Source organism: Aplysia californica, unplaced genomic scaffold (genome assembly GCF_000002075.1).
Source record: "Aplysia californica isolate F4 #8 unplaced genomic scaffold, AplCal3.0 scaffold00287, whole genome shotgun sequence".
Lineage (NCBI taxonomy): Eukaryota > Metazoa > Mollusca > Gastropoda > Aplysiida > Aplysiidae > Aplysia > Aplysia californica.
In genome coordinates this window covers 711,742-729,353 of record NW_004797557.1, presented here as the reverse complement: position 1 = coordinate 729,353, position 17,612 = coordinate 711,742, and the positions used below count along the sequence as shown (strand labels likewise).

The following is a 17,612-nucleotide window of genomic DNA, read 5'->3' as shown; positions in this document are numbered from 1 at the left end:
TTAGGTCCATACACTTCCAACCCACAGGCGAGGCCAGAGGCCTTGGCTTTTCCTTGAGAGATGTGTAGGTTGCACATGCAAGGGCCTAAATCGGCAAAAGAGGGGCAATTGAAATGTGGCCTTCAGCAAAACCTTTTCACGAGATGATAAAAAGGCATAAGCTCTAAAGTGGAAATGTGTTAAAAGGGGAAAGTTTTTAGTTTCAGTAAGAGTCTTACGGCACTTGCAGCACAATAAGGTCATATAAATGCCGAAGATTAGAAGTGTTACAAGAGAATAACAAACACAAAAAAGAAGGATGGGAGATAAAGATGATAGATGTTTGATAGGAAAGAAGAAGCAAACCACACCAGAGCACGTGCCAACCACCAACAAAAGGGGGAGGGGGGGGGACTGAAAGGGAAAAGAACCTCATAAGAGTAAGAGAAGTCGCAACGATCTGGCACAAACAAAGCTATTCCAAGCACAGAACTGCTGAACTTAAAAGTAGAAGACCAAACAATCCCCAGGCAAATTAACTATCCCAGGCCACCCTTGCTTTCATAGGGAAGACTCAACAAACATTTTGAAATAATAATAAGCAAATGACCCAGTTCATATAAATCATGTACATCAAAATACCATTTCGCATAAATCACATACACCAAAGCATCATAAACCACAGTTTGGATATGGACATAAAATATTTATATGAAGCGTGAAACAACAACTGATTAAAATGGAATGTAGCAAAGAAAAGTGATCTGTGGGGACAAAAATCCCAAGAGAGAAGCATGATCCAAAACATTTTGAAGTGTGCAACTGTACATTTCTACAGTGGATAAGCCAAATGTACATTTACAAAAAAGAACAAAACATTATTTTATATATATATATATATATATATATATATATATACAAAATGCAGTTTACAATATTCATTTTTTTTTTTAAACCTATATTTTATTCATTAGTGCTATGGAAAATGTGTACTAAAAGCGTTCCTTTTCAATGACCCAAACAAAAAAAAAATCAAAAAATCCCAAGCTCAGAACATAGTTAACTGCAGAGTGGCACAACAATTTTGTGCAATAGTACACACAAAAAATCACCATTGTGCTCTTTTTAAAAAATAATAGCAATGCAGTAAAAATACAATCAGATACAGATGATGGGGAAAAAAAAGAAAAGAACAAATTGTGTGTACAAGCACCATGGTTGTTTTGCTTTGAGGACTGGAATGGAGTGATTTGCTGTTCATTTCCCCTTGCTTTTACAGAAGTTTCTGACCTGACAATAGGAAGCCAAATTGCAGCAAAACTGAATAAATATAAGGACTGAATTCAGCCTAAAAGATTGAACAATTTATTTTATAAGCATCCCCATTAACACAAAATAGATTTTTTAGGCGGACCTCCACTGTCTGTAGAGGCAGACCATTTTCCCAACTAGGGAATCAAACTCTGATCTACTGCCTGCGACAGCAAAGTGCCTAAACACTACACCACAGCCCGGCTAAAATAAATTGAGTATGGAATGCAAACAAGATACACTGAGGCAAACAATGTCTTCAATAAATTCATCGCTCTTGTAAGATAATTGGTGAAGTCATTTTTGGCCAGTCTGGAGTTTTTGTTCTGAAATGAAGAGCAGAGCCAGTTAATTAAAAAGTTTACTTAGACAAAAGAATAAACCAAATATAAAATTAATTGAGTGTATCAAAATTCTAGCATCTCAGTGTCAAATGTTTTTCCTCATTTTGATTTTCTCAAAATGGTTAAAAATGATTCGGGCATTTATGAGCGTGATGAATTAAGACAGGCCCCTGAAGCAATATCAGAAATTGTATACGTAAATGTTATACAACTCTTTTGACACAATTTAGAAAACTGAAAGGGAAGGACTGCTTTGACCCTGCCCATCAGGGCTAACTCATGCTGAGAGGGATACTACATCCCAACAGAGAATTTATGGGATCCTTTTCTCTTAACCTTTTGAGCCCTGACCTCCTGAGGCCACCGTGCCCCTCTGCCTGAGCTCCTAATCGTCAGAATCACATTTCAAATCTCACTTTAAAATTTCATGAGTAAACCAAAAGATAACGATGGCTAAATGGAATGATTGGAACACATGATGATACAATTGCTTCAAATAGTCATAAATCTCACATATGTACATTTCATTCTGATGAATCAAAGGCAAGACAGGCTTCGTAAATCCCACCTCAATACACACACCATTAAAGGAACAACACCTAGAACAGCAGACATCTGTCATGGCACAAACATCTGCTTCCCAAAGCTGAAAGACAAGAAATTATTCTCTCCATGTAGTGGCTTTGGTGTTACCTTAAATGTCAAGCAAAGAGCACAAACATATTGCCATAAAGAAATTTTCTTTGGTTCATTTGTTCTATAATATCATTTAATTATGAACGTTGTAATATGGCTCACAATTTACAATCCTTGAACAAACTACACATCAAGTTGTCATAAAAGACAGCTGCTAGCTTTAAATAATTTTATAGAAAATTGCTTACCTTTACTAATAAGATTCTAATTTTGGGCAACTGAGTAAATATATATCTCCAATCTATATTTTGGACAGAATAAAAGAACAGCTATATCAAAAGACTATTTAACCTCATCATAGACAGAGTAAAAAAGCTGAAAAAAAAGAATGCATGCACATCAGCTCAGCCATCACTATTAACCATTAACTACATGAAATCGTACGGTATATTCTCAGAACCTGAACCCTACTTCGGTCTGTATACCTTCAGGTTTGATCATAAAATAGCCTGATCTCTCAGGGCATCTTTACAGAAATGTTACCGGTGAAATCAAGTCAGCTGATTATACAAGAACAAAACTGCACTCACAATCATTGAAACAAACTTTCTTTTTTTTAAATTCCATGCTTAAAAATACACAGTACTTTAAAGTCATTTCTTCTTACATCTCTTCTGTCTCCATTGTATGCAGACCAATCAAAGGGTCCTGCATTTTGATAGCGCTCATACCACAGAAGTACATACACCTCTGCATGACTTGTAACAACTGGCTCTACTCCATGACCCACAAACTTCTCACACACAATATTTCAAACTTACTGTGACCAGGTAGCCAGCACCTGGTTCGGTGGGAAACAGAAGTTCAGGAATAATACATTCAAGCTACAACTATTAGATCTTTTCATCCATCAGAAGGCAGAATCAATTTTCGCCCCAATTTTGGCTGAAATACACTTTAGAAAGTAGCCATAGTATTTATAAAAAAAGGGAAAGTGTTTTACTTCTCCAGGGATGTTTGACCATGAGCAATGGCACTTTTACACTAACTCATCAGCCCCCACAAAAAAAAAAGATAACAAAGGAGTCAACGCTAACAGCAAAAAAAACAAACAACAAAAGCTAAAGACCGTTTCTTTACAAGTGATAAAGAATTTTTCTTTGGAGACCTCATAATTAACACACAGAAAAATAGGACAGAAAGTGAATGGTCATTCCTTGGTGATAACATCCAATTTTAACTTCAACCACTGTAAGATAATAAGCAAGACATGTACAGTTACAAACATTTGAGCTAAATGTCAAATATAGCATCCTTTATTTAGTTTTAGTAAGGTTTTACGGCGCTCGCAACTGCATAAGGTCATATGAGCGTCAAGGAGTGGATGTCAACAGAGAAGTCCAAACGGGGAAACAGGCTTACTCTGCTCACCTCTCTAGCCTCAACAGCACAAAGTCTGCTTCGGATATCAAGGCACCCCGGAAATAGCAGTTCGCAAGAGAGTGACAAACATACAAAAGAAGTAGAGGAAAAATGACGATAGTAAGGATGAGGAAAGGAAAATCAGAAGTTCCCCTATGTTGTTCCACATAGTATGAGCATGACATTGATAAATCAGCCCATTTACAACTCTACTGTTCCTAAGAACAAGTTAATATCCCCACAATATATTATAGTATCCATGTAATAAACATTTTTAAAAAAACTCCAATGATTTTAACTCACCCTGAAAATTAAGGTCAAACAGAGTAACTCATTTTCTTTCTACAGTGACGAAATGCTCTTTCAACATGCACGGCACACTGCCTTCAATGGCATAATTCCTTTTCAAAATTAAGCTATACAAAACATCCATTTTACAATGAGAAATCAACTGCACACACCGGACAAGAATTGCAAATTGGAAGACGATGGGAGCAGAACAAGAATTAACATTTTAAAAATTGGAAGTGGAATCTTCAGTCAGTTTGGTGAGTAAAGCCATCAAATAAAATCAAATTGCTGAGCAGGAGAAAAAAAATAATACTATCCATTATTTGTGGGCAGACATAAATTTTTCTGACTTGTTGAGAAAATTTAAGTTTCAAACTATACACTCTCATTGGAAGTAAAATTCATAGCCAGTGACGCTTGGTAGTCATTCTCACTTGTTCTTTTTCTTTAAAAAAACAAAATATTGTGGACATGAATATTTCTAAAACTAATGAAAACTTTTATCAAAATTAACTAGTTCTTCAAAGCCAACAATCAAAGTATCTTTATTTATACAGCTCAGCTCCTATGTGTCTTAGCTCTTAGTCCAAGAGTACAGTGCATGATTTTAAAAAAAGAATTCCATTACAAAAACCTTAAGGCATAATGACAAAAACTCTACTTACAAGAACATTGAATTTGACAATATCTGATGCCACAAACAAACCTGTTGCCAGTGTCGCAAGAGGCCTGCCTAACCTACAAAAATTTGAAGTTTATTACTACAGGCTAAAATACATTTTTACGTACAGATAATGCTGAGTACAAATTCTGAGTCAACAGTTTCTTGGCAAGCAGTTTGTGTGGCAGAGAGTCGTGGACACCTCTGTAGAAAAAGAACAATTGGGCCAACTGAAGACTTTATTTAAACAAGTAAAATTACTGCTTCTCACCGCTCAAAATACTTCCATCTTGTTATAACGAAACCCACTGTGTTTACTATTTTTTCTTCAGCCAAGAAAGACTAGTTAGTGCAATCAGTAATACCAATTGCAAGCAAAACCAGTGTCATGCTTTTTGGTGTAAAAGATCAAGTAGGTCATCCCCCAATGAGTACTAAGGAATGAGTCACCACAAGCTCCCTGTACACAATAAAGATGAAATCAGCTTTTTATTTAAAGACTAAGGCTTTAAATGTTTCATATCCATTATTGAATAATAGGCCTTTTAGCCCAATAACTCAGACAGCTAGTAACAGCATATATCATCACAACTGTACAGAAACTAATAACAGAAAAAAGACCAAAGTCTGTTGGGTCTTCGTTTTATGTGTGGACAATCAAACTGAAGACTCTCGAAGACAAGCAGAGGGAGCAAAGTTGGCAGTTTTCTGAGGCTTTGGCTTGACTCCCCAGATGCCTCTGTGAGGTGTGGGCTTGAATCTCCTACTGCGGGCGTGAGATGGGTAGGCATAACCGGGCAGTGTAGGTCGAATTGAGAGCACGCTGTCCCTGTCTCCGACACTCCGCTCCGAGTGATTGTAGCCATTCATTGAGGAGCTATCAATTTCGGAAAGGTGTCTATCAGGGTAAAAGTCACTGACAGATGAAGGAATAGCTATGCTGTGAAAATTCTGCTCCTCCATGACGCTGTGTGGAGGTGTGGGTGATGGTGGGGGAGGAATACTCAAAGACTGATGATACTGTATATTGCAGTCGGTGTTTGATCGAGGCATTGACAGTGCTTCCTTCCTGGCCAGATAACGAGACGCTCCTGGTGCTATTGCAATGGTCGCCGACTTGCCCATGCGAGGTCCATCTCCATTGGTATAAACTGGAAAATTGTCAGAAAGGAAGAAATTTAACTTGTTTGCTTTAGTGGAAAAGAAACATCAGACACTAGAAACAGAATGCAGTGACATTTTGGTAGCATCCATCAAACTTCACAGTCACAGTCACATGAAATTTATTTAACCTCCAAAGTGCTTTAAAGATAGGAAGGAAGAACAGCTGTACTATCAAAAAATAAAAACCATGAGGCGAGAGTCCCTTTAAAAAAAAATTCCTTGTCAGGAATTGGTGCCCAATATTTGTAGGTAATGTAGAAAATACGTCAACATGGTTGTCACTTAAACTTCAAGGGGAAAAAAATGGCGACAATGATGATGACCAAATTGTATATTAGAACGAAGTGCAGGATTCATCTTGATGATAGAATATTTCTTTGGTTCCTACACTAGATCCCTTTAGGCTGTCCTGAGGGGCAGGGCACAATCTTCATTCCCTGCTCGTGGCACAGAAAGACCAAAATTTGGAAACAAGTCATCATCAGAGTGCCTAACATTTAATAAGAAGGTGAGCTTTCATCTCCTAGTACTAGTGCTACCAGCTTAAATAACAAAAGTGGAGCGCATTTTTACTTTCAATTTCATTTAACATACATAGGTAATAACTACAGTAGCAGCTTAGTATCTTGAATTAACAACTTTCCTTCTTCTAAAAAGCCAGGGCTCCCCTTTAAGCACAAATGGCGTATATTACGCATTAAACCTGCAGATTACCCCCTTTATGTTTTGGTTGAGCGTGAGCTCTACTCTTTATAATTTCATTTCGGGGGTTTGCATACGCTTTAAAACGTTGGTGGTGTGCGTCTGGCAAGCACTATTTCCCCCCTTCTCTATCCCAAAGCCGAGTAAAAAATTTGACAACACACCTACACACATGCACGCAGTCACCTTCTGTTTCAGAAGAAGACGACTAGTCGACCTACTTATCAGCTGAGCGCAGTTTCCGGCAACACCGGTTGGCTTCAGCGCAGAAGCTCCGCCCACATTCTGGTGGTTCACATTTGCCGGTGTCGTGCCTAATTGAGTTCATCCCTGTCGTGAGATTACCTCCGTCCTTCTTTAACACACTAGTAAACATGAATTGTCCGCTATCGAAAGTCTGTAAAGACTGGAATGTGAACCCTGGGATGGGCTCTGAAGAATAATGAATCGTTTCCAAACCTGCCACCCATCCCTGCCCTAATTCTCAAGCATCCCGATTTAGATCGCGTGTACCCCGATTTAAAAAAAATTAATTTGTTCCATCTGTTGCGCCGGATTTTTCTAAAATCTTACTCTGCCTTCTTTTCTGTCGTTGGAAGCACTTGTTAAACTTGTCAGCCGAAACTCGGAGAACCATTTTGCGAAATGTCTATGTCGAATTTAGAATCTAGTAGCTGACTCACCAAAAGTTGTGTCGGATCTTTGCTCATACGTGTTTTTTCAACTTTAATGGAAGTAGTATTGATTTGGCATTCCGATCTAAGACATTCTCAAGATCTACTTTCGCCAAAACATGCTTTGTCCGAGTTCTGGTTAGTCGGGCCCGTCATCAAGACCCTTCAGTAAAACTGTTTCAATCGTGCGTTAGCACTACGTGACATGACTTCGGCGTGTGAGTTCCGCGTGTGTCGGGGACCGTCCGTTGACGGGGTCAATTTAAGTTCATACGCACCGGTTGAAGCGTCTTTCGGGACTTATCCGGGGGGGGTAAAACACTCGGACTAGGAGGCCAAGACTTGAAACTTCAGGATAAAAAAATAAATAATTATAAAACACACACACAGGCGCGGACACACGCGCGCACACACACACACACACACACACACACACACACACACACACACACACACACACACACACACACACACGTGTGGGTACACGCTCGCAAACATAAAATGTCACATACACCACACACACGTGCGCGCACAGGGGGAGTATACATGGATGTAATAATGGACACCCCAGGAAATTTTTTGAAGTCAGCTTGGCAGTGACCTAGATTCTAGGTGATTTGTCGTTGATCCCGATTTTTTTCACCAAGTCCCAATTTTTTTCCCCTACTGAGATCCTGACTCGGGAGTGACAGGTCTATTTTCCTTGGTGTATTATAGTCGGAGTTGGTTTGTCAATTTGATTTTATTTTTGATAGGCCCAACTGCTCAACCACCACCACTCGTCCTGCCTCAATATGGACACAACTCTAATTCTAGTCAATATTACTAATTTATTTCTTAAGTTAAAAAAAAAATCGTTAACATTCAATCACAGTCATGGTCACTCTATGTGTGTCTGTGTGAATGTGCGTGTGAGTTAAATGTTTACAAGCAAAAATTCTTACTATAAAATTATGCAATATTGACTTTTACCCTTTAAGTTTCTAAAACAAAGGTTTAAATACCCCTCAAGATAGTTAACCAAAGGGTGGAGAAACCTCTTAAGCTGGCCTGAAAAGGGGAGCCTTGAAAGCACATTTCATTTAATTTTATTCAATATAAGGTAAGAATGACATAGACATTCTTGCTCATTGTCACTGTTGGATCAATTTTCATAGCCTTTTCATTTTCACTTTACAAAAAAACAAAACATTTTTAATAAAGTTTTTAGTCTGAGTTTTCAGCACTTGTAAAACAAATAAGTCATAAGATTAGAGGTGTTACTACAGAGTACAGCATACAAAGAAAAGAAGGAGAGATTATAAGGATGATAGATGTTTAGGAGGAAAGAAGGAGCAAGCCACACCAGTGCACAAGCAAACTATCCACTAACATTTTTGGCTCCTGGATAATAAATCAAACCCAGAAAGCCTTTACATAAAAGTACCTTTGCACATAGTATGCCTTCAGTAAACAAAAGAAAATCACTATGAATGAAAGGCTTAAGACATATAAACACAAGATATAATGTGCTGGAACTGAGCCTGTAAACGTTCTCTGGTAGTGAGCTTTTCTAGAATTTTTTTAAAAAGAGAATGTCTGAAAAAGCGACAAATGAAAGTTGATTGGTAGTATTGATTGCAATTCTTTTCTATGCCTACTAGAAAGGCAACATTTATAAAGAAGTGGTAGAAACATCCTGATTCCCATACAAAGAATTCAGAAGAATACACATGGCCCAGTAAACCCAGCTCCTCCCACAACCTGTTATCAACACTTGAGTAAGGTAAGACAGTGCAAGCACGAGATAAGGTAACAGGAAGAGACTCTGCTCCCCCTGAGGCGAGGGGATACAATATTATGTGTAAATTGTTCCCTCTCGACTCGGGTTTGAGGATCCTGTGTCGGCATCTCCGCAACTTCATATTTAAATAAGTATTAAGTCTATAACCCAACTGTGATCTTGCTACCTGCAAAACCCTTACGAAATTCCAAAAATAATATCTGCCACTGTACTAGCTACCTACTAAGGTCCTCTCTTCAATTGTCTTGGCCCGCTAGTATAGGTTAATACTAACAAGGTCACCATAGCAGAGACTGTGCCCACCATTTCGGAACTTCACGGTGACATTAAAGATGGTTCCAGTAGGGAACGGGATAGCGGGTGTCTACATCCCTCGTGACTCATCAGAACAGAGGAAGATAGGACTAATGCTGACATTATTTTTAAAAAACAACAGCAACGAAATAACAGAAGCATGTCTTCTTAATAATTATAAACATAAGCACCATCCCACATCATCACTTATCACCACCATCACCGTCATTTCTAAAGTCATCATTGCTCTCAGATCCTTCACAAACATCTATAATTATCTTAAACATCTATATGCAACAGTTATATGTCATAACAATTTTGTACACATTATTGGGCACTCTCATAAGCACATTTTTCTACTAATCAGATGGCGTCAATATCATAGAAATGGGCAAGGGACAAAAAACAGCAAGAGACTATTCCTGTTTCATCTCTACAGATGCCGTCACTGATTTCATTAAACAGGAGTTTGTTATTTCTTCTTCTGTTCAGTGCTAATCATAAATTATATTTTCAGGGATAAAGACAGTTATGTCTAGCCCTGAGGCCTGCCAAGGAACACATTTCCTCATCCACATCATGGGAGATGGTAACGCACTGTAAGGAATTTCTGGGATCAGGTGACATATGATGTGGGTTTGCCCATGAGGCTATTACAGTAGCCATGAAGGCCATCCCAAGTCACCCAGAAGTGTGAGGCTAAAGGGGCTCAGGTGGAGCTGTGACAAGCCTAGCAAGCTGACAATGGATATTAAAATCCTGCATAGGGTACACAGATAAACAGTAAATAAAATGGTTTGGACAAGTGTCCTGACAGATGTCCAAACCACCCCCAAACAGCACAGCAGCAAGAGTATACAACCAGAGATCAAATGGATACAAAGGAAGAGGTAGGTCCATAAAAAAATGGATTGACGGAGTCAGAGAAACAGACAAAAACCATGAAATAACCATGCCACTAGCAATACAACAAACAAGAAAAGAGTTTGCTTTTTGCCCTTCACACCGTGAGGTAACGGAAGCCAGAAAAAGTAAAGTCCAATATTTAAGAATAATTATACAGGTTTTGTACATTTATCTTAAATTCAAACCTTGCTTCTCTCAATCCTTTGAAGACATGACTACAAGTTAACAGACTTGTTCTAAAATTTAGTCCTGTTTTTGTGTACTTTCATCAAATGTGCAACTATGAAAACACTTAAAGTGTCATTCATTTAGATTGAAGTACATGTCAAACAAGACTCACCAAGTTCTTTACGGATGGACTCCTCGTATCTGTCTCTGTCATAGGCCAGGGGTGACGGTGATTCCTCCTTTCCAAAGTGTTTACGCGCGAGCTGACAAAAACCATCGTAGTGGGAATCGTCTGATAATTGCTTTGTGAGGTTCGACCGATGGGAAGACAAGAATTCAGTGTCAGCATCAGAATGGAGGACATAGCTCTCTGATCTGTCATTAATACCTGAGTATTTCCGTGCAGAGGAAGACACGCTTCTGTGGTCCTCAAGAGCTCTCCCTCTAGGTTCTGTTTTCGAATCTGTGCCTCTTAAATCCTCAAAGTGCGTAGAGTGTGGTTGTGGCACAAAAGACAAATCTGAAAAGTTTAAAGGCTGCTTTCTGGCCATGTCAAGACTAGTCAGGTGATTAAATCTTATTGGAGCACCTCTAGTATCAATTGAGTCTTCCAGACCCTCGTCGCTATCAGAATCCTTGCCAGTAACAGCAGTGCGACTTAGCTTAACAGTGTTGTGACTGCTGTCTCTCATCAGCTGGGCCAGTTTACGGCGGGCTCCTTCTGCTCCATAGACATCTGATGAGTCCATGTGAGAAGCGAGAGAATAACCGGGGCCAGAGACTGGCCTGCTCTGTTCATCATCAAGTCTAACCTGCAATGGTCTGTCCCTCTCTAAAGAGTCGGCTAAATTAGAAGAATGCTCATCTCTGCGATTTGAATACTTTTTCAAAAAATCAGAAGATTCTGGATATTTGTCATCAGATTCCAGAGCATCCGAAAACATATCTCTGTGGTGAGATCTATCAATTGGCCTTGAGAATTTTCCCTTGCCAGGCAAGGTTTGGCTTTTGCCCACACTACGACCAACACGAGATGTTGGAATTTTACTGTCCAAACTTGAGTTTTCTTCAGTAAAATATTCCACTTTTGATGATTCTTTGAACTTGGAATTGTAAGCACCACCAGAGTTCCCCGATTTGTCTCTTCGGTGGTTGACTTCTGATAGCTGTCTGTGCAGAGGTCTTGACCTGCGACCTCTGTCATTCCCACCAGGAGGAGGACTGGTTGGCCGGGAGTCATCTATATCCCATTTATCGTAGTCTATTTCAGTAAACCGTGAAGGTTGTGGAGTCAAAGGGCGAGAAGGAACACGAATTCCACGGCTGCTCTTTTTACGAGAGGCCGGCGATACTGACCGAGAGTAAGCTCCTCTGGACAAAGGAGATGATGGCTGGTTACGAGGAGAATTTCCCTCCGTAGGTGTTGTGCACTCTTCTATTTTGTCAGAAAGAGCCAGAGGTAACGAGAAAACCCAGTGGTCTCCAGTGAAACGCTTGCGGTTAATGTCTTTGCCCAGACTGCGACGCTGGTAGAACAAAATGTATGCATCCTTCGTCACAATCTGAGCATCAAGATGAGTGACCTTAGTATCGTTGAACTCCCTCCACTTGGCATCAATGGGACTGCGGCAGAAAGCCGTGTAATGTCCCCCCATCATATTCCCATAATGGTTGCAGACGCCCAGAAGCTCATATGTGTAGTCATCTCGTTTCAGTAGTCCGTTCTGGATGTTCTGATGTACAAGATGTTTCGACATGTCCAAATCATCAATGGGGAAGTCCACAAGGGTGTTCAGCTTACTGCGCCTCAGACCAGTCTGCAGATGAATGAGAGTCACAATGAGAAAAAGAGGTGACATCATTTGGGGTGGGTGGGGGGGGGGGGTTCTTCGACCCTGCCTGTCAGGGCTAGCCCATGCTGAATCGGATACAGCATCTCAGCAGACAGACAGACACTCTTGATAAAATAACTTACCTAAACGGGTCACACCTTTTACAAAGAGCCTTACCACTGCATCATCAAAGCCAGTCTCACTTTTTACAACAAAGTTTAATTAACAAAAATATTATAAGCACATATTTTGTAATAGCAAGCTCTTTTTTATTGTACTTAACTAAAGTACCTATCACACAATCTAATGCCTTGTCACCAAACAGTGCCATAAAGACATAGCCTATAAAAAAACAGACAGAAAAATTTCAAAGGAACATCATAAAACACAGGCTTAAGGAACTACAGTCGAACCTGTCATGACAGACACCTATACAAACGCCCACTTTCCCCATGCGTTTTTTCTATATAATTTAACTTTGTAAAACGGTCACCTGTACAACGCGGCTGAGGTCACCTTCTTTTATCAACCCATGATCAAATTTACCTGCCTCAGCTCATTCCTTGACCGACGCTTTGTCATAAATTTTGAATCGGCCCCTCACACAGTGGACGGGCTGTCACAATTCATTCCGTCCAATGAAAGTTTACCCAAGTCGACCAATGGGTAGGCCTATCAATAAATTTTCAACTGCTGGTGAGGGAAGCATGTGATCCGTCATAACCTATATAAGCCCGCCCACAACTCATGCACAAATTCTATGTGAGGTGACTGGTCACTGTTTTGTTTACCTAATCTGTAGCAAAGTAACAATGGACGTTGAAGTGAACTTGCGACAGAAGCGTCGCTCCTTCTCCGAGTGGTGTTTGTTTTACCATCGCATTCCGTCTTCATTGTCTAACTTACATCATGTTTCGTTAATATAACCCTTGCACAAAATCAGAAAAACAAAAAGAAAGCTTACCAAAAAACAAACCAAAAAAACACAAAAATCCCCTTCTTACACCATCCTTTTCAAAATAAAACAAAAACCCTTTTTAATTAGCCCTATGGCAGTCTATAGTCTGCAATCCGCCCCGTTTTGGACCCCAGAAGAGAATGATTTGCTTTCTTCATTTTGACCAGTCTTGCCTAAGAAGGCCACCTGTGTTATACGGTCACTTTTCTCCTTGACAATGGGTGGCCGTCTTACAGGTTTGACTGTATGTAAGTTGTCCTTGGGTTCAGTATTAGTTTCCCTCTAAAAAAAAGAGCAGCCAGTGAAATAAATCTATCACAATAAGATTTCGCTCAGTTTTCACATGAAGAGAATAGCAGTGACACAAGGAGGGTCCAACCATTTTTAAACAATATCCATAAAAGCTTATATAAACGTTTGTTTAGGTAGAGGTTTTACGGCGCGCGCAACTCATATGAGCGCCAGAAGATTATTGGTGTTACAAGAGAGTAACAAACATAAAAAAGAAGAAGGGGAGATAAGGACGATAGATGTTTGATAGGAAAGAAGAAGCAAACCACACCACAGCACCCGCCAACTATCCACCTTATATAAACACAGAAAGACAAAAGTCCAAATGCAAAAAAAAACAACCTATGAAATAAATATACTAACTTGCTTAAATCTTTTCAAGTGCAAAACCAGCACATCTGGAAGAGACCACAAACCCAGCGTCTTGATGGTGCCTTGCTGCTGCTGCTTACAGTGAGGACACAGCCATGCATCATCACCAACAAGCTGTAACAGTAAACATCAGAATAGTTAAAACAGCATCATCACCAACATACATAAGCGGTATATAAGAACAACATCATAACTGACAAGCTTTAGCAGTATATATATTTAACACAAACTGTAACAGTAAGAACAGACAAAACAGCATCATCACCAACAAGCTGAAACAGTAATAAATATGGGTCATTCCACCAGTACAATTTATCATTTAGTAACATTTATGTTCAAATTTCAAATTTTTTTCTTGTTAATGCATTGTGGCAAGTTGTCACAAACAGGGTCTTATTATTTGTTCCTGAAAATGCCAGACCTCTTTGATAATCAGGGCTGGCACAGCATGCCATGAAAACACAATACCCTGGACTGTGATGAATGTTACATCATAAACAAAAAACAACAATGACCTCATATTCAGACAAATGTAAAGTTAACAGCTCATGTGAATGCGTTTTACTTATAAAAAAAACTCGAACCACATGAAAAAAATCATAGAAATTAGCCCGAATGTCAACTGAAATGACATCAAAATGTGAGGAATGTTACAGGACAAAAATACTGATTTTATTCAAACGTTTTTTAAAACTTTGTTCTCATTGCCAGCACGCAAGGCAAACAATGGTTCTGCAGTAGAAAATAAGATAAGATAAGATAAGATACATCTTTATTGTCCAGATCCTGGCACACTGGTTTGATGTTTCATCACGTGTACATACACACACACACACACACACATAGGCCTACAATCACATGCATAATATAAATGAGCAGCAATATAAACAATAATTGTAAGCTAGATACACACTCAATGTTATTTTGATGCAAGCTCTAAGGTCGTAAGTATATTTATACAAGATGGTTAAGATGGAAGCATTTTGATAGACGACTGTAAAAATGACTTTCTATATCTTTCTTTGTTACAGATCAGAAGCCTAGGTCTTTTACTTCTGACTGATATTTTTATTTGAGGGAACAAGAGATGTTTGTTGTCTAAAAAGATGGAATTAATTTTTTTAGTGCAAGCTGTCATGTACAATTCATCCAAGAAGGGGAATGTAGATGTAGAAATTTTACATGTTTTCCGAATTAGTCGACTTAATTTTTCTTTATTTTCACAATAAACCTTAAAACCAAACATATTTCAAACTAAACTATGTTTAGTGACTGAATATTTCAGGACAGAATTGAGAAAAATTCAGTAAACTTTGACTAAAAAAAAATTCCAAATATCAGCACTGTTGAAAAAAAGCTTTAAATAGAAGGAACAACATTGAAAGTAACCAGCAGTTCACAAGTGAGGTGTTTGAAAACAGATTTCTACATAAAATGTGAGAAATGTTACATAACATGAATTTCATTTTCTTCCCCACAGCTACGCCAGATTGAAATCAAGAGATTTCACTTTCCTCCTTATACAGATTATTTTGTAGATTTATACACAAATGTAACCATCCATCCATGTAAGTTTACATGTTTTCCAGTCTGTCCCAGAAACCTGAGGAACGTTACTTTTTGCGAACATCGTGAAGATAGTTTCATTGTATCGTGAGGATTGTTTCATTGTTTAACATTGCGGACGTACACAAAACGTCTTGTCCCATGGAAGCTGCCTTCTAGAAAGGAAAGATTCAACTCTGAAAATGAAAGATCGGCTTCTGCGCATGGCATTGGAAAACGTGCCGGTGAAAAAAAATGAAACGCACTAGGAGAGACAAAGGCCATCGGGAATGTTACATTTGGATGAACATTTGCTCCATTTTCAAAACGGCTTGAAAATACGAAATTACACAGAATCCTGCTAAATTCTTCTCTTACTAAACAGTGCAGGAATGGTTCAGCATCAGTTTCCTATACAATGGAAAAAAACTGAACCCTCCCTATTGTGACTTTTTGAGAACATGTTTTTCCAGTTCAAAACGGACAAACACATGTAACAATCCTCACAACTAAACAACGGGCCTCAGCGACCTCATACTGGGAAAGCGTGTGTTTTTTGCATGCACTGTTCTAAAGTCCTGCTCATTGCTAATGGAAAGGGGCCTTTTTATACATGAAACAAACAGTTTTGTTGCTTGGAGACCAAACCCATTACCTGCACCATTTCCTTGTTACTTTTTTTACTCAGAAAAACACCTTTTTTTTCCATATGACTGTTTCTTATCTTAAAACATGGACTCCTAACAGTTTTTCAAGCTTATCAGAGATTCCTCAACATTATTTTTTGCCCTTGTACCAAAATAAGTATGTTTGATGTCTTTTGGTGGTTGTAGTTGACATTCAAAATAGACTAGGTAATAAATAAACAGTTCTGGTGGAATGACCCATATAAGAATAGAGATAAAAACCATTGTGAACATTTTCTCTTAAAAAGCATATTCATCATTTTCATTTTTTTAAGATGGAATAAACCTGATATAGCCTGTCAAAAAAGACCTGCACTTAATCCAAAAACTTTGTCAAAATGCAACTAAAAACAAAACTGTTGATGTCAAAATTCTGAATGGAATTCTAAGAGTCAGGCTTGACCCAATCTTCTCTCTTAAAACAAAAAAGTATCTGCTTCAAGCGTAAATCCAGCCCCTATTTCAGTCCATGTTAAATTGAGACAGGAAGAAAAAGAGATCCCTATTCTAGGAACTAACTGCGATATAATAGTCTGACCCCCCCCCCAACAACAACAACACAGCAGAATATGACAGCAAAAACTATTTCTTTCACCTTTTCCTCTTGTGTATAAAGCTTGAAACACTCTTCAAGAGACACCTTTCCCTGGCCAGGTGGGTTTGTCTGGGCCTCCTTCACAGAGGGATGAATGTCTATTTCCTCTTTGTCCATTACCACCACTCTGGAAATAAGGATTATAACGTTAAAAAATTATTTTTTTAAAAATGAAGCTGCAGTCTTTCACAAAAAATACAAATACATAGTAGGTTGTAGATGATACAAGTTGCACAACTTTTGACAAATATGTCTCTTGCTTTACTGAACCAAATCCCCAGATACACAACCCAGCTAATAGCTAAAATAGTATACTAATTGACTATTAATGTTTTACACCCCCCCCCCCCCCCCACACAATTTATATACCACGGACATGGACAGAGACTGCTTTGAGCCTGCGTGTAGAGCCTACGGATTACACCTCAGATGATGCCACTGCTGCAAGAGGCAAACAGATAAAGACAGCGAAACATCTTAAGTTCCTCCTCCAATGCATGGCAGAATGGGTGCCTTTCAAAAACGTTAGTAAGGAGCTCTACATCTTAAAGGACATCATTGCTCACTAGTTTTAAGGGCTTTTCTGAAAAAAAAACACCCTTGTAACAGTTTTTCTTAGCCACTTCTCACCTTTTCTTAGTATGAGTATCCCATTCTGCTATAACTTTAATATGAGGAGGTCCAAAGTCTGCATTCAAAGTGCCAAGCCCTCTGCAAAAGAAACAGAAAAAATACAATTTTAGGATACAAAAAGTATTGTTTCCTACTCCTTCCATTAGTTCAGACAATGAAGATTTTATACTGACATTTCAAAAGCACACATTAAAAAAAATTCACCTCCCCCCTCTGCCCTAAAAAAATAAACAAAAAACAAAACAACCCCCTCACAAAACACACATACATAAACACACACACACACACACACACACACACACACACACACACACACACACACACACACACTTTCTAGAGAAAAGAGACCTGAAATAAGAAGGAGG

General features: G+C 38.8%; 1 protein-coding gene across 1 annotated transcript in view; it reads right to left on the bottom strand.

Annotated features, from left to right (window-relative positions):
* Positions 1–3,972: 3,972 nt before the first annotated feature.
* Positions 3,973–17,612, bottom strand: part of LOC101850487 (ubiquitin carboxyl-terminal hydrolase 31) — a 28,209-nt gene continuing 14,569 nt past the window's right edge. The window contains exons 7-11 of the mRNA XM_005101549.3: positions 17,245–17,325; positions 16,615–16,741; positions 13,780–13,902; positions 10,508–12,152; positions 3,973–5,795 (exon numbers count right to left, since the gene is read on the bottom strand). Coding sequence (XP_005101606.1) covers positions 5,302–5,795; positions 10,508–12,152; positions 13,780–13,902; positions 16,615–16,741; positions 17,245–17,325 — 2,470 coding nt within the window. The 3' untranslated portion in view covers positions 3,973–5,301. The remainder of the gene's footprint in view (positions 5,796–10,507; positions 12,153–13,779; positions 13,903–16,614; positions 16,742–17,244; positions 17,326–17,612) is intronic.